Source organism: Pelmatolapia mariae, linkage group LG12 (assembly GCF_036321145.2).
Source record: "Pelmatolapia mariae isolate MD_Pm_ZW linkage group LG12, Pm_UMD_F_2, whole genome shotgun sequence".
Taxonomy (NCBI): Eukaryota; Metazoa; Chordata; class Actinopteri; order Cichliformes; family Cichlidae; genus Pelmatolapia; species Pelmatolapia mariae.
In genome coordinates this window covers 11,133,017-11,158,082 of record NC_086237.1, presented here as the reverse complement: position 1 = coordinate 11,158,082, position 25,066 = coordinate 11,133,017, and the positions used below count along the sequence as shown (strand labels likewise).

The 25,066-nt window shown below is 38.7% G+C and overlaps 1 protein-coding gene across 2 annotated transcripts in view; it reads right to left on the bottom strand.

Moving 5' to 3' along the window:
• Positions 1-2,671: 2,671 nt before the first annotated feature.
• hk2 (hexokinase 2) overlaps positions 2,672-25,066 on the bottom strand; it is a 39,361-nt gene continuing 16,966 nt past the window's right edge. For both annotated transcript variants that reach the window (XM_063489262.1, XM_063489263.1), the window contains 13 exons: positions 24,411-24,510; positions 23,687-23,870; positions 19,658-19,819; positions 17,172-17,405; positions 15,738-16,042; positions 15,490-15,638; positions 15,182-15,301; positions 12,991-13,086; positions 12,052-12,151; positions 11,711-11,894; positions 7,805-7,960; positions 5,500-5,736; positions 2,672-4,589 (listed from right to left, as the gene is read on the bottom strand). In XM_063489262.1, coding sequence (XP_063345332.1) covers positions 4,445-4,589; positions 5,500-5,736; positions 7,805-7,960; positions 11,711-11,894; positions 12,052-12,151; positions 12,991-13,086; positions 15,182-15,301; positions 15,490-15,638; positions 15,738-16,042; positions 17,172-17,405; positions 19,658-19,819; positions 23,687-23,870; positions 24,411-24,510 — 2,172 coding nt within the window. In that variant the 3' untranslated portion in view covers positions 2,672-4,444. The remainder of the gene's footprint in view (positions 4,590-5,499; positions 5,737-7,804; positions 7,961-11,710; positions 11,895-12,051; positions 12,152-12,990; positions 13,087-15,181; positions 15,302-15,489; positions 15,639-15,737; positions 16,043-17,171; positions 17,406-19,657; positions 19,820-23,686; positions 23,871-24,410; positions 24,511-25,066) is intronic.

Sequence of the window (25,066 nt, the reverse complement as noted above, 5' to 3'; positions counted from 1 at the left end):
CTACCAAATAAATGATTCTACCCGACTGCCTTTGTGTTCACGTGTCGTGATGAATATACACCTCACTTTACTTCTGTGGAAGTAACCACGGATGAAATCCATTTACTAATGCAGTCTTTGTAATACACATGTGGAAGCAGAATAATTTAAGCAGGTGGAAATAATTTTTAATCATTTAAGAGGATGGAAATTCCAGTTTGTGCTCACTGCAAGATTGGTTAAGAAAAATAAGCCTGCAGTTCACATCAGGTTGACTTGTTTGCATTAATGGACTTTAACATTATATGGATACACTGTCTTCTTTCCTCATTATGCTGCCAAACCTTTGCTCTCTTAGTAAAGAAACTATCTCCCATCAAAGACTTCATTAGGAACATGGGAAACATGCGTAATTAAGACAAACTGACCCCTTTTTGTAATTTGTAATTTGGCTTGAGGCACTGAAATATAAGACATGCACAAGAATGGAAAGAAATTAAAAAAGTTTTCAAGGTTTTTCAGAACTATTTTATGTTTCTGTGCCCATAAAATAAAGATTTACTTGTACTGTTTCAGTGGGGATGCTTTGCTTCTTGCAAATTTGAAAACTTTCTGCAAGAGGCAGGAGGCAGTGAGCAATCCACCACAATGTAGTGTGTAGGAATGGCCGCTAGTTGCAGAGCCAGCTAATTCAATCCAGCCCAGTTCAGGTTTATTGATTATAGCACCAAATCAAAGCAACAGTCGCCAGAAGCCAATGCAAGGTAGGATAAAGATGCTACAATAATCAGATGACTGGCAGAAATTCAACTACTAGCTCCTTCTCTCACCCACCAGTTACAGCAGATGGCCGTCCCTCCCTGAGCCCGGTTCTGCCGGAGATTTCTTCCTGTCAAAAAGGAGTTTTTCCTTCCCACTGTCACCAAGTGCTTGCTCATAGAGGGTTGTCTAATTTTGGAGGTTTTCTTTGTATTATTGTAGAGTCTTTACCTTACAGTGTAAAGCTGCTTGAGGCAACTCTTGTTGTGATATGGAGCTGCATAACTTTAAAATTTAATTGGATTAGAATTCTTGTGAAACGTATTTAAGGCCACCCGTAAGGTTCACAAGACAAATCAAGCACAGCAGACGATAACAGTCCAGTGATTAACCATTAAAACCGCCATAAAAGTTTAAATGTCGCACAAATTACAACATTAACTTGTCTGAGCCCGATTATAACTTAATTTGAGGTGTAAATTGCTAATGAGGATCAGCACAATTTCATGTCTGTCCCAGAGGATTAGAGTACCTGGTATTCCTCATGTCCTGCCAGCTTCTAATATGCCACTGACTCCTTCAGAGCCTATCCCTGCTGTTTCATCAAGCTAGCACTTGGCTGCAATCCCTGATGTAATTGGCACTGAAATGCAGGTCAAGATTGAAGAATCTTTAATAGAAACCTTTTCATAACAGGCTGAACATGTTAAATGTGACCCTCTTGTTCTGTCACTTTAAAAATATGTTAGATCAAAAATAGTGGGCATTTGGGAATTGAGTTTTGTGCTTGTTAAATCACTAATAACAATAATGAATAAAGGTGATGTTGGTTGTAAGCATTAGATGTAAAAGATTTGATTTTATCTGCTGTAAAGCACCAAATCTGTCCCTCAGTCTGTAAAGCACTCGTTGACTCGTATGAAAAGTGTTACATGAATAAATATTGCTTGCTTGCTTACATCATGTTTGATTAAGGAAATTGACGCAATTAATGTAACTGTTGCATCTACTTGATCAGGCAATAAACACTTTATTTAATAAAAAGGTTCCCAGAATTATAAGAAAAATAACATTCTCTCATTGATTTCATGATTACTGCGATAAAACAGGATCTCAGTTTTAAATCGTGCACCTTCAGTTGTATGTGAGGGGTACTGCAGAGTATAAATTATTGCAGGCTTCATTTCATATGGGGACTGCAGTCCTCCATGAATGCACCTGAACTACTGTACATCAACATGGTAAGTCTTTTTCTGTGTGCATGTAATGTGCACATATTGTGAAATATTCATCATGGCGTGTTGCTGCAATCGCAGCAGGACTCTACCAGCCTACCAAGCACAAACGAATGAATGAAGCCTGAAGTTCAGCAGCAGTTCTTTAACTAACAGCACAAACTGACCATAGAAACAGAGATTGTGATGGCAGTGACCTTTAGGACAGACCTATTTTTCCTTTCCTTATTTTTTATCATACATTTATTGCTTCAGGGATGGATGCTCATATTAAAGTGGCCAAAGTTTTAAATAATGGGGTCAGCATATGTAAAAGTAATCCGTGCGAGCTTAAAGCTCAGGCTTCAAACTGTTCTGAACACTCAGTGCTAAGCTTACATCTTTATGATGTCACAGCGAAGGGTATCTCCCAGAATAGCCATACACCTAGCCCACACAGCCCGCTCAAACCTGTGCACAAGTTGCCTTAAAGGAAGGAGGAAGAGAGCTAAAGTGACTCATTTCAGACAGAGCATGAACTGGGCTGCAAAGCTACTGTAACAGAATCCAATAAGAGGGAATACAGAGCTGGAAATGAGAGCTACTGCCACAGCTTTTGATTAAAAACACATTTAGGACACCATTTAAAAGCATTTTGAGATCCTGTTATTTTTAAATACAGACACAGGACTGCAGCATGAAGAGAACCTGGAGTTATATTAATAACAGCAGACTGTATTTAGCCAACATTTATACAACAAGCGTATGACTAACATATGTGATGTCCAGTTCATTAGCCGTCCGTCCCTGGCATGTGCCATTCAAAGGACTGAAGGCTCATTATAAAGGTCTGCTTATAGTGATTAAGGTGTTAGGTGAAACTGAATGCAGTAACACTAATTAGACTGCATATTATGCAAATGCACATCTGCTGTCGGCTGAAGGAGCATACTCACCTCTGAGTTTATCACATCTCCCTGGATATAAACAAATGTATTTGGTGATGGACACATTCTTTAAGGGACAACAAGGTTAGAGGGATCTTGTGATCTCCTCTTTCAGGCACACCAAACTGTGTATATGTATATCCTATTGTTGACCTTTGAGTTTGAAAAGGACGGCGCAACATGGAGGCCGTGTAACAAGAATAATGGAATGAAGGACAATGGAGGAAGAAACGAGAGAGTGTAAATGTGCAAATGTGTACTGATTGTTTCCTGAACTCATCCACAGGCACATTACATGCGCACGTGTCTCTAAGCTTAAAACTATGAAGCCTGCATGACTCATGCTGTGATTCACCTGCACCCTCGCTGCGACTACAGTATCTGTTTGCTTGAAAGTTGCTCCCAAATGCATCTATTTTAGTACCCATCTGAATAAAAGAAAGAGCGAGCGAATACAGACCAACAAGTCAATTTTATTGTGACGGTCTTTAATGGATGTAAAACCGCAGGATGAATTATGGTCTGCCAGACAATCTGATGCGGCTCTTAGCAGACAGATTATGAATGAAAAAGCAAAGTGGTGTGGTTCTAAAAATTCACTAAAGCCTGATTTTAGTGATGTTGCTGCTGAATGTTGGGAATTCTGATTTTTTTAAAAAGAAAAAGACAATTCTTTTTTGCTGAGTTTCGGCTTGATAGACATTTTCAGAAACATGACTTTTTAACCTTTTTGGTAGCAAAATGAAATATTTAAACATGCAAATAAAGTTAATACAAATAAAAAATAAAAATAAATTAAAAAAAGGTTTCCACCAGTGCTGGATTTCAACTTTTTGTCTTCTCTCCTTTATTTTCTGACCTCTACTGTTTGGTAAGAGTCCCTGGGGATGGGTGCAGTGATAATATTTAATGTTGGTACTTTTCCTACAGCATCAGAATAACCTAATGGTAATCATTAGCCCTGCACTAGCACTACAAATACAAACACAGTATGAATAAAAATACAGAATGAATAAAATTTGGTTTTCGGCATGTCCAGCAGAACAGTTCATTTATATAAACGCTGTGTTTAAATATTGGTAAATTCAGTACAACAACTGGCATTTCATTTTTGGTTTCATAAGACAGGAGTTACAGTTTAATCTCCCACGTGTTCAGCAATTTTCCAAATAAAGGCCATGGAAATGTTTTTGTGACGGAGGCACTTTGTGACACATGCGCTCATAAGTGCTGCATTTTTTTCAATCGGTGTACAAACGTATACAGCGAGCTGGAAGCAGCCTGGGATATTCAATATTAAAGACAAAGATGGAGTGTATACAAAACAAGCCCATTAGCTTGTAACAGTCACATTTCACAGGAGGTGCAATTCTTGTAACGCGCTGTCTGAACTTCATTTAAAGACTCCCCCCTTCTCAATGTCAGCTACAAAGATTACAAACACAAATCTTAAAACACATTCTTACACACCTTTACACTGGGGGTGGAAAAAAAACATTAAAAAATATATATAACTATTCATGACATCACAGCAGCCTTTGGGATTTACTGCTGTCCTTCATTTTTGACCCTGCAGGCCACTGCGGTGATCAGTGCTGCTCCCTTTCCACTTCCATCCTCTGACTTCAGGAACGTCACCTCACACTGTGGCGCCAAATCCCGCAGTGTTTCTTGCATGATGGCAGAGAAACTTAATAAGCAAGAAAGAGAGAGAGAGGAGAAATAAGTGTCAAAAAGCTGCATGAAACTCTCTTCCTCTACTATGCAAATAAGAGTATTTTTGCAGCTGATGACTACGTTGTCTTAAATTTAATACACCCAGATGGTCTTTTCTTTCAAGTCCTCAAAGGACTAAAAAGATACATTTCTAAAACTCTGCAGCTCTTTCTACAAATCATGAATAGTTTATTCAAAAATCTACAATTCACATAGTTTCCTTCTTTCACTGAACTGCAACAGATCGTATGACAGTGCAGAAGAAAACGTTCATGTGCTTGTGGTGAGAGTGCGGCGAGTGCCTGAGACAGTGTGACAGGATGTAAATGAACGTCCACCCTCGGCTGAGCTAATGTTAGCTGGCCTCATGCTTCTTTTGTTTGGCAGAGAGTGGAAGGAAGAAAGCTGCTCACAAGACACTGCTGCTGAGTTATTCAAATAGATTTTTCAAAGCACAAATACCTTTAAGTTTGAGTGAATTCAAAAATAGATATCCCCAAATGCATACATAACATATACAAAAAGCTTTTTACGTGGATAAATAGCACTGCAGACAGAAAAAGGCTCATTTATGGGTGAAAAATGAGTCTTATTAAAAAATTTGGGCAAACACCTACACAAACTTGACTTTTGTGCTGGTAATGCAAGTGGTTCATTCATTATTATTGACCTTTTTCAATAAAGGCCAGCTCCCAGAGCAGGGAGCTTACAGCACACTTGAACAGGGTCACAGAAATTACAAGAAAAAAATATAATAAATTCGTGAATATGAAAGTATGCAGTGCAGCTCTGTATCCCAGCCACTCAGGGCTTAATTGTGCAGGCTTGTCTGATTCTTATGAACTGTGAATAAAATGCTGTTTTAGGAGATAACTGCTTCTTACTGAGGATGCGTTTTATAAAGCGTGCCATCCACTCCCACGGTGATGGAGAGTTGATTCAAGTTGCGATTCTGCCGTATCTTGTCGACAACAGCGGCTAAACCGGCGCCAGAGAGCTGAGCGGCACGGCGGGCGACCACGCTGCACACCTCCTTCACCAGCACGCTGTCGTCGCACGTGGAGCCGGTGAGGCCCAGGTGCTGCAGGATGGAGCGAACCTGACGCATGGCGAGGCGGTCGCTGCGGGGTCGGAGAGAAGAAAGTGTTACGCACACGTAAAGAGAGTCCACTTATTAGACACACATTCATACAGAGCATTTATAATCAGAAAGAAACGCTGAACTTTAAAGCAGACAAAGTCTTACACTGTGCAAATTTAAACTCTATAAAGACTCAGAGAGATTCATGGTTGGATTTTAGAAAGATTTCAGACTCCACCTGTTTGTGGATGCAGCATACATGGACCTGCAGCATTGTGACCTACAGAGGAGCACTATATTTTTGTCTCATCCATTTCTCTATTTCCACATCCTTTCCTCTAAATGAGATTTTCCACATGATGTTTTCTATCTAGCTTCATAAAAAGCCTTATGGATGATGAGCCGCTGAGATGGTTGTCTTTTCTGCAAGCTCTCGCTCCTCTGCAGAGGACATCTGCAGCTATGGGAAAGTGACAGATGGAGCCCTTTCTGACCAAAGACCTTCTTCCTTCTCAGTCCGTTGCGACGTGCAGCCAAAAGGATCTTAATCACTTCATAATTATTTCAGTTTGTGAACTTTAATTGATAAGTATCAACATATTTTAATGTTCTCATTCTAAATAACTTTGTGTAGAATCATTAGAATAAATGTCATTTTACCCATTTAAAATATTGTAATTCCACATCAAATGTGCTGAAAGAGCACAATTTATTAACACAAAGTAACAGCCTTTCTCTGAAACATCTCTGATCTCACCCATTTCTTTGTACTTTTGCAGTGATCTGCTTCTATCAATCTCTTTAAAATCACCCAGCGCGATTGATGTTTCTTTAGATTAATCTGTAATAACACATCTTGGCTCTTTCATGTGCACTGTAGCAGGGGAGGTAAATCCAGGATGATTCAATCAGAATGCTAAGCTAAGCTTTCGATAAGACAGAGCCCTCAGGCCCTTAACTGATGCTACTAGCATACAGAACATTTAGAAATCCTTCCATCATCACACAGGTTGCAAAGCCTACTCTCATCCCCAGAGTTTCAAATACTGTCGATGATCTTGCTTGTCATTGGTCTGTCACGTCCTCCTTATCACATGTAGACTTGTAAACGACACCTTGGTATTATTTGTTCACACTGATGAGCTGAACTTCTTAGCATGCAGTGTTAATGATGCACGTGGTAGATGGACTGGTTCTTACGCAGCACTTTTCTGCTCTACTACTCAAGTAGAGTTCTTTGAGTGCTACTTGAGCACTCAGCTTTATCCAACATGTTTCATTCACTTTTTCTTTCTTCTAAGTAGAACATTCAAACTCTGATGAACGCACTGGGAGCAACTCCGGGCTCTGGAGCGACTGGGGATCGAAGCCCCAATGTTCAGGCTCTCCGTCCTAAGCCTGATCCTGAGCCACAGCTGCTGTATTCAGGAATATTTAAACCCAAGCTAGGATTTTCTGTGAAAACACAAAGCTCCCCAACAGAAAACAAACCTGCAGTTTTCCAACTGACAAACTTTCGACCCACTGCCTCCCCTCAAACCTCCAAATTGGGGCTTAACTGTTTTTTTCTTGCTCTGTTTCTTTTCTGTCTTACCCTCTGCACTGGGCTTGACCAGGACACTGGCAGTGCATCTCTATGATACCAGCAGGATCTTACACAATGGCAGCATTTAACACCCTGGGATAACAAGTGGCTTTACAATAGTCTGAGCAGCACATGTATCAGAGAAGCATCGCAGCAGAACAGACTGTGGTGTAAAGTCGAGCTTCCTGTTTTGGACTGCTAACTATCACTGAAAAGGAAAAATGGTTAATATATTTCACTAACATACTTAAATAAATATAAAAATATAAAAGGATAACTGGAAAGTATGAAGGATGGCAACATATTCAGACACTGTGATATTATGCTATCACATCTAAATAGTCTGTGTTGGTTTCAAAGAACAAAAATGAGTCAGTGATACAAAAAGTGTTGACATGCTGCTCATTATTTTATACATAATCATTATACACCTCAGGCTTTAGTATAACAAATGCCAATCATGTGACCAACATGGTGTGAGCTCGACAGACATGTTGAGACTAGAGCAGTTTGTAATACTCACCTTTCAATCTGCGACAGGAACTTTGTCTCAAAGATGCCCCGCGTCTTCAGTCGTTCTGACACTTTGCCCCTGAACAGCAGGCCCTTAGCGGTAAAATCCAGTAACACGTTCCGCACGATCTCCCCCAGGTACATCCCACTGATCATCTTTTCATACCTTCGAGAGAACACACAAACTTCAAACTTTCCATATCCATGCACACAGACAACACAGTAGCCACAGTATTTACATTATCACCATTTACAATTTCAATCCCAAATGTTACTAAAAAGCAATTTAGTGAGCAAGCAGCAATTTATTTTGAGAAAGAGGAGACAGAAACACTAATTAAGAGAAGTCAGATAAGTTATTTGTTCCATTAACAAAAATAAAGGTCATTACGAAAGCAGATTTTAATGGAATAGTTACCAGAATGCGTAACAGGGACTGAAATGAATTCTGTCTAATGTTATATGCTCGACATGTACAGGACACACACTGCATGAACTCCCTGACGTGACTCTGAGACTGCTTTTTAACAGATATTCCAAAAGGCTTCTTTAAAAGAAGAAAAAATAACTTAATAAAGCACTTCTTCTTTTGAAATAATCAATGTATAGTATTGCCTGTATAGGTGCTTATGTGATTCTGCGAAAAAACTAAAACCTACGAGCTCTGCTGTCTTACTCACAGCTACAGCTTAATGTTCTCTCATGAATAAGTCAAGAGGAAACCAATGATCTTGTGTCTTTCATTTCATTTCATCTCCCGGTCAAAGGTGTGACCGCCCTCTCCGGTGGCTTGGTATTTTGTATTTTCTCAGAACAAAGACCACAAAGTGCTTTAAGCCAACAAAATAAATGCTTTGTCTGGATGTGTTCAGATAAACAGAATAAACAAGAGAAAAATGTGATGTGGTGGCCGGCCTGAGCTCCTGCGGACTTGAATACAGAATATATAGATTTCAGGAAAAAAAGGCTGAACTTGGATGGTTCTGGGACAGCTTTGAACCCTTTATCTCATTCTCACAGGCAGATGCTCTCAAAGTCAATCAGATTGGATCGACAACTCTCCACAGAGGTCTGGGCTTTTTCTGGAACACTCAAATACAGTCAAGACTCAACTCCAAGCCAAACCAGTATTTTGATTAAAAATTAGAAACTGCAATCTCTCATTTTTAAACATATTCAGACTCACTTGCTCTGGGCTTTTTGAACCTGCCTGTATATATTCTAAATCCACTACAAGCTAAACTAAAGTGCAGCTTTTGCTTTATTGTTGAAATAAAGAAACAATCAATCAACACCATGACTGCTCAGATCTCCAAAGAACTGCAGTAAAGTGATCATAATCGCACAAACTCATTTTCACAGATAGTACTGAAAATGAAAAGCAAAGGGAAACCATTATACATATCAGTACTGGTATAGGAAACAGCACAACCAGCACAGGAAAGATGAATAACTCAGAGTACTTCTGCCCTTTTAATACGCACAACTGCGTCTCTAATTAGAGGCTGCAGACACACTGCTGACTTCACATATTTCAAGTGATCCAGTGATGCAACTGCGTAAGCATTCGCAATTATATTGTTTTTACTCTTAGCCAACTTTTCTTTAGTTTTTTTTTTAAAGATACATGCAAGTGTGTATGTGTGACTAGTTACTCTGGTAAAATGTCATCTTATATCAATATTAATTAAATAATATATAATGTTATATTGCTTCAATAGTTGCATGCTGATGAGTTTGCATGTGTAGCACATGCACAACATAGAAAACAAAAATACTTTTGCAGTTTTGTGTTGTTTTGTATGCTCTGTGTATTCATTGGTATTGTTTTTTGTTATTGTTAGTTTGTTCTTGATGGAGTCTGCTGTTTTGTTTGGCAATTAGAAACTGTTAAAAACGTGTCTAACAGACTGTATTTAAGCACCAAGTTAAACTATCCAAAGATTGCACATTTACAGAGATGCTCATCAAATGACCCCCGATTACTTTAGCTGTTCTTCTGTTTGATGTGTTTTTAATATTTGATCTGATGAAGCTGATGAATTTATTTTTCCTTAATCTAATTCTATTTATAAGAACAACATGAAACCTGAACCCCAATTGGAAATCACTCTGCATCGTTTTAGTTTAAGAGTGTCTCTGTAACAGATGTTCCTGCAGACACAATCCTGCTGTTTTGTAGTCCATCCAGTAGTTTGATAAACAATCACACAAGAACTGTGCTTTTAAAAAAAGATAAAACACTTATCTTATCCAGACAGCTGTATAAACAGCTCTTTGGGTGAATAAAGAGCTGTTTATAGCAGCAGCTATGCTGAGTCTCTATCATTCAGCCAAAGGTACTGAGTGATCGATTGTGTGCAAAGAGCCAAGAGACAAATGTGATCAGACTTAATTCTCAGCATTTAGACTTATAATCCACGGCCCCCTCACATCTGCAGGGAGAGCAGGACAGGCTACATTTTTCAGTAGAGTCTTTCTACAGCATCGAACTGCATTTTTCAGTTCTTTTAATGTTCTTAGATATATTTGACCACATAGAAATATTTTACATTTTATCATTGGAATAGGTGATACTCATAAGGATCATTCTGTGGGGGAGAAGAAGAGTTATATGATTGGTGAAATGCCCCTTTTGGATTGGTAAGATGCTGCCAGCACCACCTCTTTAATGTGAACACACAGGGTAACCCTCTGCGTTAACTTAGCGAGTTGATAACCTGCTTTATGCAATCACTTATCCTGATCACTGATGCTAGGATAAGTGAATCCAGATAACAGAAAGATAATTTGGGTGCACTGAAGGTCATAGTACAGGGTGCTGAGGTCTAAGCCTACAAATATAATAACAGTCACCAACATAGTTATTTAAAGAATATACATTTGTTATTCAGATTAACTCTTGCTTTTGACTTGTTGGATTTAAAATGATGTGTACTTTCAAAAGGCCCTGACGTGAAGTTTAAGGATCTGCTGAATAATGGCCTGTCTGTTATGAAGTGCAGAGTGCTGCAGCGGCAATGTTTTTTTGGAGGCCAACCTGAAGGTTAGCATCACTCTGGCTCACTAGACAAAAAGCTGTCAGTTTGTTGGCAAACATTTGGACTATACAGAAAATAAGCTCTGTGAGAATTAAAGATTCATCTCTTGGACAACTTGTTCAGCAACATAATCATCACAAACCAACATCAACCATAACCAATGGTTAGCATAACACATAACCATAAACCTTATCTTAGGCATTAAAGAAAAAAAATACTGACGTCGATGCAGAGAAACTCATATCTGGGTACCAGGACAGAGTGTTGCAGTGTCACATTACAGAGGGAAAGAAACGTGAAATTTTAAGAAAATACAAAATCCTTTTGCAACAAATGATTCCGATTATTCCCTCATAGTTTTTGTTTACTGAATTTGGATTGAGTATTTGAAAGATTATCTAACTTGTTGCCACAAAGGTCTAGTTTATACTGAGCACTTCCAGAGTCTGATATTTCTAAAAGAATAATGTCAGTAATTTATAAAAAAATAAATAAATAAATCTGTGATTCCAGTTTTCAACACTGAAACGTTGTCATTGTGGGAAATGTCAGAACTGACCGCTGGAATTGCTTTACTGCCACAGAGAGCTCTTGATGTGAGACACTATGAGGTTATCTATTCAAACACCTGTCACAGTGGTGACTTGCAGTGTAGTGCACTCTCCATCTGTCTTTTAATTGGCAGCATTATTATTTCATGATAGATTCCCTGACTCTTCTGTGTTTCTTGAGCCAGTGTGTCTTTCTCTCAGTCAGTCCTTGTCTTGTTTTTCCCTTATGTGTTCATAATGGTAATTACATGTGATGCTGTTTGTTGTGAATCTTGGCTCTGAGAATCCACGCTGTGGATATTTCATTTATTACCAATCCAGTACCTCTGTTTCCCAGGGTAATTAGAGCAGGCATCGACGAGGCGATCGAACTCTGTGCAAAACTCCTCTAGTTCCCCATTTTCACCAAATGCTCCCCACTCGACATTGACACACATGCGGCCATTATCGCCCTCCACCAGTTCGATGTTATGCATTTCCTCCATGTAGCAGGCATTGGTCCCTGTGCCTGAAATTAATCAGACAAAATACGAGGACTTTCATAGAACAGCTCGACTACAAAGATGATGAATAAATAGAAATATACCAGACAATGTTTGCAAACAATAAATAAACTTTGATGCTTAAAAAACACTTCAAAGAAGGAGGGAGGTGGCCAAACTTACCGACGATGAGTCCCACCTCACATTTGGGGTCCTCGTAGCCACAAGTCATCATGGTTCCCACTGTGTCATTAACTACTGCCACAAAGTTCAAATCAAATTCCTGGAAGCAAAGTAAACAAACTTATTTATATCTATGAACTGGAACTGAGCATAAACATAAATATTAATATTATCCATAGCACTAGAAAGACATTATTCGCTTATCTACACTCTTCACTCATCTGCAGTTCTAATGGTTGCGGGTCTGAGAATCCTCATATTGCTTTAGTGCATCATCTAACACTGTGAGCACGGGAAAACAGAAGATATAAATCATAGTTTGGTAAATTGTCAGATTATATAATAAGATTCTGTACTTTTATAACAAGCGCTACTTACATTACTTTATCTTACATTTCAGCCACAAACACACACACACACACGTAAATATATATAAATATATACATATAGACACATATGTATATATATCTCTGCGTGTGTACATATACACTCAGCCATTTCAGAAAATAACTCAAACACAAATTCAAAAGAATCTATTCATAGAATCACACAAGACCATTTTAATCTATTTTTTACATCTCGTGCAATAAAACTGAGGTACTTGTTATTCAATCAGAAATGAAAGACGTGACTAAAAGCATTGGAGAGAAAATAAATTTAGACATTCACTGACAAGTGTAGGTGGATCCCTTAAAGTGCTGCTCTCCTGGGTCTTACATGTGACTGTATAACATGCATGGTACAGTCTATAAGTGAGCCACTTTGGCTCTTTTTATTACATGAATCAAGGGTTAATATTCAAGGCCACAATTCTGTAATATTGTTGGGTCTTTACCTTACATATAAAGCACCTTGAGGACACTGATGTTGTGCTTTGGCAGATGAAAAAAAGTGAAGTGACTTTAAAATTGTATTTAAGACTGTGATTAATGTACTGACCCCTCTGCTGCGGACAGCTTCTTTAAGCAACGCGACAACATCTTTCCCCTCACAGCCGCTGGCTTTAAACCCCTTCGTCCACTTCAGGAGTATGCCCTAGACAAATTACAGAGTCACAATCAGAATCCTTTGTATTTAGCCAAGTTTGTGCAACAAACATTTGACTTTGGTTCACTTTGTTCTTTGCATGCAAAGAAAAGAAACATTTTTTTTTGTAGTCAGGGTGTCATTAGAGCTGAAAATTGAAGCACACACAGAAAGAAAAAAAAACAACAACTCAGCTCTCAATTAGAAAAACAAAACAAACAAAAACAAGAAGCAGTCAGGGAAGACAAACCTCCACCGAGGCAGCTCACTCTCTGGGCAGTATTCACATTTATGGGAACATTTTTGTATTTTCTGTACAATCACTTTGTACTTTTTTATTTTTAATTTTACTTTCAGTATTCTATCAGAGTACATAACGGATTATAGATATTATAATGGATAATATATACTGTCAATAAAAACAATGGCTGTAAGAAACATAGTTTTAAATAGTTTTTACCTTCAGATCAAATCTACTGACCTTGAAGTTTAAGACTTTTTGTCAGTTTTCCACCAATAAATCATTAAGTTGACCTTGAAGACCTCGGTGGATGTAAGACAAATTTAGATGGATTGTTAACATGACTGCACTCTACAGACCTTCAGAGTTTTATCAGAATTTATACAAAACTTTTTGAGCTATTATGTTTACAAACTAATGACACGCACATAAACTCCATGGCAGAGCAAAAAAGGTTAAACACAGTCAATAAATATACTTTTTTATTCTGTCAAACTTGCATGAATGTATCTTCATTGTGTGTCTAAGTATCTAAAACGGTTTCCGACTCACAGACGGAAAACAAGCTCCTTAGCTTAGCAAGTAAAGAAACAAAAGTGTGGGCCCTTTGCGCAATCATGGCTCAACACATGTGGCAGGTTGTTGTCATCAATTGTCGCTCCTTGTTTTCAAGTTCAACAACCGAGCCCACTTATACAATCACATTCACAGATCACCAAAATATCTTTCTTTATGTAACTCTGTCTGCATGACACCCTATTCCAGGTATACTGTTTGGGGCGATGATTCAGAGTTCAAATTTATTCTGCAGGACTTCTTATTTTCATCATCATCCAAACAACACTCCCTATAGTTCACTGATTGTTCAAACTTCAAGCTGCTGGGAACATTTGATTGTTAGTATTTGTTGTTTTTTTTGACTGACTATGCAAAAGGCTGTGATTGCTATACCCAAGGTAGCTTGTGTACTCTCCACCAGAGTGTCCCAGCAAGTTTAGAAAACATAGTTTAGACCAGTTTCTCTACCTGAAACACTCCTGTGCTCACATACAGCGTGAAGAAGAAAGTTTTAAGTATAAGAAGATATAAATTAAATAATCTGCCATGTAGCAGGTCTGGCAATTAGATAAATACAACCTCAGAGCAACCACAAAACATGACATCCTGCACCGCATCATAATTTATTTAACAAAAACAAAACCAACTAAGCTAAACCAGAGTACAGTGCAAGTAGCAGCCAGGTGCTCTTAATCAAATGCACTTGATGAACTGATCATCAGCAAGTGTGAGCACCTCTATAAAAGCAGAAGTTTGAGCTCTTTGCTGATCTGGGGCATTTGGATGTGCTATCTACAAAAAGGGCAACATCTCAGTCTCATCAAGCCTAAATTATCATAAATTTCATGACAGAATAATTAGAAAAAAACCCAAAATTAAATGTAAGGCCATCTGTCTGACAGCTAAAACTTGACAAAAACTGGGTCATGCAACAAAACGCTGGTTTTAGGACGACCAGCAAATCTACAATTAAATGGCTGTAAAAGAAAATAATTAAGGTGTTGCAATGGCCTAGTCAAAGCCCAGATGCTGTAGTGGGACCTCATGAGAACTACATGATGATGATGATGATGTGGAAATTGATACAAGTGATTCAGAAAATGATTACATCAAGTTACAAACTACTGAATCATGAAGTTTACTTCGTTTTTCATTCACTCTAAACTCACACTGACGAAGACCAAGGGTGGGTCTTTGCTGGGGTAAAAAGTATAAACGTTTTTGGTGAAAGGCACCAAGAGAAAGATGTAACCAGTCTGAACTCATATAGTTTATATCTCATTTTACGCGAACACAAAAAATTACCTCATCAAGTTTGGTTTGATCACAGGGGAAGGAGAACGTAAAACCCAAAGGTAAAGATGCTCCTTTCATGCCCATGTATTCCAAAAAGTCAGCCATGCAGTCCACAATATGGTTGAACAGCTAGAAAAAAACAAAACAAAATTAAAAGGAATATTATATGGTATAAGTACAAATAAGTACAAAGCATCACTTTTGCAAACATCCACAGTACTGTGCTTTGACATGGCAAGTTCTAACCAACATTTGGCCTTAATTTAGCTCTTAATCACAAGTAGCTTCCTGTCAGTCAGTTTCAGTTGAAGCACTACCTCTTCCCCTGTGCCTTGCATGATTTCCTGTGGGATACTGTAGATCTTCTGTTGCATATCCACACTGCGTTTTGTTCCACTTCTCACTCGCACCAGAAGCACTCGAAAGCTGGAGCCTCCAAGGTCCAAAGCCAAGAAATCGCCATGTTCTGTTCAGGTATAAAAGACAATAACTCATTATATTAAAGAAAAAAGAAACCTTGTCTCAAAAACAAGCCAGAGCTTGGGGGAGGTGGGGTTAAACCTACCTGATCCGTCAGGAGTGGATCGGACGTAAGTGGGAAGCATCTTGATGCTGGCCTGCTTGTGGGTTTGCTTTGACAGACCTCGGGTCATCTCCTCGCTGAATCGCCTCTTTACTTCCAGCAGCTGTTCGCGACTCAAGCGCAGCGTGTCGAGGATGCGCTGCCGCTCAGCATTTTGGTTAGCAAGTCGGAAGGCCACTGCAGTCACCATAGCTGCACCCTTCCCACTACCATCCTGCGACTGCAAAAAACGCACATCGCAGTCGGGTACAAGTCGACGAACCATTTTGTTGAGCCTCCTGGAAAACCTAGAAAAGACACATATTTGGTTCCCCATGGTTTCTGTCTTCTGTTATTCCTTTTTCGCTTGTACACATGGACCCAAACAACTTGCTCTGTTGTGTTTTGATCATTTTTTACATTCAAGCTGCTCTACACCAGACAATAATCAGGAACATCATCTATGAACATTTCCTTCTTCAGAGATTAACATTGTGTAGCCACTTCTTATACCTGAGTATAAGGTATAAGGTAAGTCATGCTTATGATCTCTGCCAAGGAACACACACACACACACACATAAACTGTCATGAATAATTTTTTCATACACACTGTGCACTTTAACTGATGAACGTGGAGATGATCTTGGTGACATTTCCACTAGATATATTTGATCAGCGCAAACTTTTAAATTTAAAATGAACCAATCTTCTGACCCTGTGTCGCACAAATAGAATCAGCTGTGCCCATTAGCTTCTTTCTAGCACTTTACTTCATAGACCGTAAAAACAATGCATTATTTAGGATTGCTCATTTTTTTAACAACACCAAAACTGGTGGGTGCTTTGTCTGGTTGCAGTTCTCTCTTGAACACACCCTCCCTGTTAGTTGTAAAAAACAAACAAACAAAAAACAACAACACACAATAACACACAATGACAAGCTGTATATTTTATAGATTATCATTTTCAGTTACACTAAAAGCAGCGCATAATCAAGCCAGCTAGGAAACCTGGAAATGGGAAGTTGTAGGCAAATTAGCTTGCAGCAATTTTCCTTTAAGAGCACAATTTCTAAAAAACAGTTCTTATAGATGGATTTTTCTCTGTTATGTTATAAGTGAACATAATGATGCTCCATTATCATGTATACATCCTTCCAGCATTCAGTCTTTAAGCTGTTTGTCCGACTTATTTCTAATCACACAGAGCAAACGTGTAGATACAGCTGTTCACTGAGATCACCTCCCTGAGACTTGTCTTTATGCTTTTATATTCTTTGTCTCAGGGACATGCAGGTACACAGAATGAATAGTAAAAACGTGATGTGAAGTGACAAACACAGCCACTCCACAGCTACAGTAAAATGTGCCAATGACACAGATCAAAGTAATGAGTGTGTTGGCGAGAACCAAGATAACAGAAGTGATCCACTTACTCTGGATGATTCTTGTAAACAGAGCCATCCACTCCAATAGTGACACGCAACTTCTCAGCAGCTTTGTTATCCCGGATCTGTCGCAGCACCGATGCTAGAGAGGAAGCGCACAGGTGTGCGGCCCGTGTGGATACGATCTGACACACCCTCCGAGTTGCTATGCAGTCCTCAACCGATGGGTCCAACCCCAGGCCACGAAGTATCTTCTCAGCACTAGGAATACCTTCCTCATCTCTGCAGGAAGGAAAGTCAAGAAATGAATGTGAAGAATAGAAGAAGAACTTGAGGACAGAATTATTAGCCTCCCCATAAAAACGTCTTTTTATTTTAAACATGTGCCAAGTGTTTTTTAAAAGGGCAAGACATTTTTAACACAGCTGTTCCAAACCTCTCAGATTATAATAGATGCTCACATTATTTTACTTTGCATACAGAAACATAATGATTTCACAAAAACCAAAAGCTAACAGCATCAAAATTATTAGCCTCCATGCTAATAGCTTGTTGCATATACTTGCTGCTGGATAACAGCCTGCACTCATTTGCTGTAGTTTTCAACAACTACATATTTCCTTTGCAAATCTTTTAAGCTCCTCCACATTTTATGTTTTTCTGGCATGGATCTTAGTCTTCAGTTCATCCCACAGATTTTCAATTTTGATTCAGGTCAGGGCTCTATGTAGGCCAGTCAGTAAGAGTCACTTTGTTCATCTGGAGGTAGTTCTCCACCTGGAGAGATGTGTGTTTTGGGGTCTTTGTGGTGTTGGGAGACAAAGGGAGGATCTCAGCTTTGGTGATCACTGCTACAGGTTTGTTTGTTTTTTTTTTCCAAAATTTGCACATATCCTTCTTCATGATTCCTTCCACCTTGATGAGATTCTCAGTTCCAGACAAACTAAACCATCACAAGCATAACACTCCCACCATCATGTTTCAGTGTGGGGAAGGTGTTCTCTGGGCTGTACGCCTCTTCCTTCTTTATCCTCGACCTTCTCAGCACATTTTTAATTACTAGCATATAATCCCTGCCCATTGCTTTTGAACATTCAAAATCAGAATTTAACTTACTAATGAAGACCTATTAATAGATTATTTACCAGAAAGCAATAAAAGAATAATAAACTTCCAGGAAATGGACTGTGTGTTCTGTGAGATGGTCTGGTTTTCTCTTCCCTGCATGCTGTACTTCTACTTTGCTGTTGGGGAAGATTTCTCTTCAAGAATCTCTGAAAGACCCACTAAACATGTATTTGATGTTAAACATCACTTGTTCACCTCTTTAGCTATAAATAACTAATATTTTGACTCAATCCACCCCAAAAATAAACATAAAAATAAAAAATCTAGCAAAACAGGAGCGATGGCAATTATACGCAAATAGAGCCATGTGAGGACGTTTACACAAGACTTTATGCAGTTCACCCCATTATTTAGTGACGTCTGAAACAACTTTCAGCCACAATAACTTAAAGCAGGGTTCCACAGTTAAACAAATTATAATCTCAATTTTGGCTTCGCACAATGAAATGAATATGAGTGATCATGCATTAAAATGCATGTAAAGTAATGCCCTGTTGATTTCATTTTGTTGAAAGTTTTGGTGAATAAGAAGGACCACTTTGATACAAAGATGTGAACAGATGTGAAAGCAGTGTGAATTAAAATATTATTGTTCACTAGAATAAATACGTAATCATGACAAATACTTGTGATTGTCATTTTGGCCCTAACTCGAAGTAATTGTGTAGTGTGTGACTTTATCACTCTCTCTTGTCATTGTGTCATTTTGGCTCTTCTTTAAAATGTTGCTTCAGTTCATTGCAGTGTGGGAGCACTCATTTATGCAACACTTTCTTAAGGTTCTGCCATAGAATTTCAGTCAGGCTGAGGTCTGGGCCATTACAACACCTTGATTCTTTGCCTTTTTCGCCATTCTGTTAGAGATTTCTTGCTGTGATTGGGCTCCTGTTGCATGAACGAGTTTCGTCCGAATGGTGAATGGACTGATTATTATCTACTGCTTATATGAATCGGAGAGCAATTTGGAGTTGGTGATGCAGAAGGCAGGATGCAGTCAGGGATCGAACCACCAACCTTCCAATTAGTACATGACCTGCTCTACCTCCTGACTACAGCCACCCAACCTATGCAACTTTAAAAACGTCAGCAGTGTTGCTATGTTATTTTTAGACTGACGTCCAATGGAGCTATAATTGTTCAGCCTTTTTCTTTGTGCTGTCATGAACTTTAACATTTAACAGACTAAATGAGGTCTGCAGGGTGTCAGATGTAGCTCTTGGATATTCGGCAGTTTCGATGAGCATCTTAATTCCTGGCATAGCTCGTTGCTACTAACATAATGTTCAACAGGTTTGCATTTAATCCGCCATCTGAGAGATATCACAGAATGCAGTGTCAAGGTGCAGATGCACGCAAGCGCACACACACAAACACACACACACACACACACACACAGAAAAACTAACTTGTCATTCTCGATTGCATAGATGTGGCTGGTACTGAAGTGTCCGGTGGTGAGGAGCTCTGATGTAGTCTTGCCCTGAAACAGCAGCTGTGATCTGGCCATCTTTACCAAGATGAGACGTACCAGTTCCCCCATGTACATCCCACTGATCATCTTCTCAAACCTGCATGCAAAATGAAAAAAAGAGGAGCAAAACAACATCATATACATATATTTATAAAATATGATAAGCTCTATTTATGTACGTCTACACATGCAGAAACAAATACAAAAGGAGACCACAGAAAGCTGGACAGACCCTCAACTACTGAAATGTGAACTCTGGAAGCCTCTTCATGAAGCCACCAATGTTTCAGAAATCAGAAACTTCTAAACAAGCCGTCGCACTCTTCTAGCAGAAATCAAAATCTGGCAATAACATGCAAGTGAGGTGCAAAAATGCCATCTGTGTGACATTTCCAGTTGTTTTCTTTCTTCTTCTTTTTTTTAAACTTCTTTTGGGAAATAAACAATCAATCAAAACTGATAATTAACACTTCGGCAAGCCTACAACTGTTTATTATGTTGATGAACAGGCTTGTCTTCCGAGCTCCATCACAGCCTGTTTATCTGATGTTTCATCAGCATCTGTTGAAATGCAAAGAACAGAAATCCCACAAATTGGCGCATTGCACCTCTTCTCTGCTTTTGTAACAAAATGAACATTTCACCGATCCTGAATTCTTTGCTGAGAGAAGACACATTTTTGACATTTTAAAAGCAAATCTTGAAGCAAACTCATCTTTATTCTTTTTCCTTAACTGAGGTTGAGCAAAAGAATGAGAGAAATAGCTAAAATAGGATCTTAAAAAAAATTAAAGCTATGTTCTGTATAGATGACTCATTCATGTCCAGTCCATGTCCTGTCCAGGTCTGTTCTTTCATTTGTTTTTTACCTTCTGATTATCTTATTCAAGCGCAACAGGGGGATGTTTATTGGGAGGTTATTTTGCAGGTAGGCAGCATCAAAACATGTTATCAAGAACTATTCTCATTCTTTGACTTCAAAAAAAGGCACAAATTTAGAACACCTCTTGATTGTATAGTTGTTTTTTAACTTTTTGACATACAGTAACAATGTTGTAATAAAATGAAGCACTAAGACCTCCAAAAAGGTAGCTCAGTTAGTTTTAAGGGAACAGAGTTTTATTTTATTGATTCATTTTGTTTTCTCTGTTCTTTTTAAATGTACTTTAAGAAGTTTTATAGTGCAGTAAAAACAAGTGCAAAAGATCAGACTTTTCTTATTTGCCCTACTGAAACTATTTCAATATACCTGACATAGTTTTGAGTCAATTTTGTTTTTCAAATTTATAGAGACATAATACATGTGTGCCATTTATTTCATGCTTAGAAAATTATTTTAAAATGTAATAAACATCAAGTTTAACACAAGTTTATTTTGTTTTCCAAAAATAAAACTATATTCAGGAGCGTACATTCAAATTGTTTTGTATTTAAATTATAAATTATTAAGCTGTTACTGTAATATACATCACAAAGTTCTAATAAAAAATGTGATGTTTAGTATGCTCATGTATCTACGGAAGAGGATTAGGGCCACTGGGAAAAAAAAGTGGGCACATCTTCTTTTTTTCTTCTTTTCCAGAATTCTGAGAAAAAAAGTCAGAATTCTGAGATTAAAGTCAGAATTCTGAGAAAAAAAAAGTCAGAATTCTGAGATTAAAGTCAGAATTCTGAGAAAAAAAAGTCAGAATTCTGAGATTAAAGTCAGAATTCTGAGAAAAAAGTCAAAATTCTGAGATTAAAGTCAGAATTCTGAGAAAAAAGTCAAAATTCTGACAGTTTCTAGATTGGAATAAATTCCATCTAGAAATGTCTGAGAAACTGTATCTAGCATCTAGAAATGGTTGCTTGTAAAAGAAGCATAGTATGCTTAACTACATTAGAATGCCTTAATTTGGTACAGCCGGTTTGATTATTATTATGAATTACCTGTTTAATGGATTAGTTTAAGTCAACTGACAAATATGTACATACCTTCCTGCTGTCTTTCTCTGTTTTTGTTATTCCAAAAGCAGTTCACTATATAAAAACATCTTGAACAATGGCAATTTCATCTTCACAGCACATTTCATTACACATAAACTCAGTGTGCTCAACACAGAAAATAAAAACATAAAAACCTGTGTAGGTTTAAAATGACTTACGGCAGTGAAAACAGCAAAACAAAACAAAAACACATTAACTTTGAGCCTGTGTGAACAAAAAGGTATGAGTGTGATTTTGAATGTACGCTCAGATGTTATTGATCTCAAGTCAATAAGGAAGCCCGTTCCAAAGAGCAGCACTCTGAAAGCACCCTCAGTAGACTGAGATCTGGTTCTGGGAGCAGTAAAAGACCTGAACCTGATGACCTGAGAGGTTTGTCTGGGTTCCAGACAATGAGCAAGTCAGAGTTGTAACACTGAGAGCGTTGTGTACTAATAGAAGAATTCTGTGCAAATGGAAGCTCAGAGGAGCACATGATACAACAAGCTTACCCTCCCTGAAGATTCCTTCCAAGCTCTACACTCTGTATCATAATGTGTCACGTGTGCGTATTCACACACATATACTGACTGTGTCCACCAAAGCCAGACAGTGAATGCAGGTAGTAGTTAAGAGTTTGGGAATCCCTGCAGCAACGTCTCTGTGTGCATCACTCTTCAGATTACAATGTTTCAGAGACGGAACAGATAAACCGGTACTTACAGCCTACTTGAGTTATCTCAATGCAGTGTACGAGTACAAAAACAGGCCAGGTGATGCAGCCAAGTGTTGGTGCAACAGGGATCACTTCATTTCAACTGCTGAAAGTCTCACTGCACACATTAACCCTGCTACAAGGTGTCTGATACAAGGAGAGCTGCTCAGTCGTAAGCAGGACATGACAATGCTGTTCCCAAATGAAATGCTGAGGCAAACTGCCTTTCCAGCAGAGTGTTATTTTTATGTTTTTAGACATAAACAAATAACAATTTTAGACAAGTGTGAGACAGTCAGAACTACAAAGATTTTAATAAATAAACTGGCAAAAGTTTGATTTATGTTTTAACATAACATGGTAATAATGATCCACCAATTAGGCATTAAACTAAGTCATTCATTGAAGTATGTGAACTGTTTAATCTCTGTGATGCACTGTATGCTTTATTGTCACTGGAAATTAAGCTGACACAAACTTAAATCCATCACCTCACCCCATTAAACCCTGTCTGGGCCCAGACCTGTTATTGAGGTTTCTCATGTGATATCAAGAACTGTCCACTATACTGGCTGTTATACAACCACTGGTTGCTAGGGAAAAATGTGCTTTTCTGACTGGTTGCCAATGGTTCCTGCAGGTTGATGGCTGTCGCTGGGGGAAATCAGTTGCAAAGAAGGTGCTGCACCAAAAACCTCCCAGCAGGTCACCTTTAGTTTTTCATGTTTGTCTGCAAATACTCCAACAACTAGCCAAGCAGCAGTAAAACTTAAAGAAACATAAACCAGAAATAGTTAGCTGTGCCTTTTGAAATTTGCCGGCTGCAGTGCTGAAGGGCTCCATTTCCATTTTCGCTGTTACTCTGAGAGCAGCTGGCCAGTATTAGCAGAGCCGAATATTCATTTTTCCCTCACGACCGGTGGTTGCCAGATGGTCATGGACCAATCTCTAGGCCTGTGTGACTGAGGCCTTATTCATTTGATCCTACATGATTGTCACATGTCCAAAACAGTGAACAAGTGCCCACATGTCTGCAAAACCTCAAATGTTCCAGGACATACTGACTTTTTTGACAGAACTCTGAATTAGTATATGAAAAAGGTCATTTACATAATATCAGCAACAACACCAACAAAGGTGAAGCAGTCAGACAAGGTATTTCAATATGCCCACATGAATGGAAATCAGAGAGAGTCACTTCTAATTCAAACCCGCCTGCCTGTGAAGCCACCAGCGTGGGATGTTTCATCTAATACCAAGTCAGGTGAGAACAAACACACTCACAGCTGCTTGCCAGGGTTGAATGAGCCTGCGTCCAGCTCCCGGTCAATGTCAGTGCGTAGGTCCTCCAGGGCCCCGTCGTCCCCAAAAGCACCCCACTCAGTATTTACACACATCCGCCCCTCGTCACCATCCAGAACACCAATGTTCCTCATCTGCTCCATGTAGCAAGCGTTGGTCCCCGTTCCTTGAGAAAAGAGATTTCACTGCAACAACTCTGTCAGTAACTATACAACAACTGACTGAGAGGTCGGCTGGGGTTAGCTGTCACATTTAAGATTACACTTACAAGATGAGTGTGAAAGCATCTATGCTCACTCCTCTCCTCCACCTACCTATTCCAGTCTGTATATATTGTTTTACAACATAAGTTACAAATATAATACTATAACAATAATATCACACTTTGTAGCAGAAACTGCATCTGAATGAAATCCATTAAAGGAAAAGTTGAAAAACTGAATAGAGATGAATAAGAAACTTCAGCAGTGCCATGGAAATTTCTTTTTTGAGTGCAACAATGAGGTGCCACATGTTATGGCCTTCAGCATTAAAAGATTTCTTTTTTATTATTGATCATGAACATCGATATTTTTACCCAAGAAGAAAACAGATGGAGCAGTTTATCCCTTAAGATGCAGTTTAATGGGTGTTACATCACTGTTGTGTGGTAGAAGTCTCACTGACCCTCATAATCCATTTATAGTCACTGTTACATTAGACTTACCTACAATGAGACCAACTTCACAGTGACGGTCATCAAAGCCACAGGTCATCATGGTTCCCACTGTGTCATTGACCACAGCCACAATGTCAATGTCAAAGTCCTGCAATGAGAATCTGTTTATTAAAACAAGCTTTCATTTGAATTCACTACTTCTTGCATCACAATATTTTGGATTTACTTCAGCACTTCATTTTGTTTAATTTACTAAACTGAAATCAATCTTTAAGTTTTTATGAGGACATTATTCAGGTGTTTTATCTAAACATGTTTTCTTGCTGAGGTTTGCTGAGGACATTTGTTTAGTTATTGTGGATGGCCTTCCATACTTATAGCTGGAAGTATCATTGATATCTTTAAAAGGCACAATGCAGCAGCTCATGCTGTCATTACCCCAGGTCACCTGCACCAGACGCATGTAGTGTTAGCCTGCACAAAAAGACCTTTTCTTCCAAGTTATTAGAGCCTGAGCACTCACATTGCGAAGGCTCTATTGTATCTGCTCCATTTATTTAATATCAGTCCTCCCTTAGAGTACACGATTTGCATATGAGCTCCAACCAGGATGCTCTTTGGCACTGTGTGTTCAGCAAACTTTCACACTGTACCATTTGTGCTTTTTTACCATTTGCTGATTATTTGCTCCAAAAGAGCCAGTG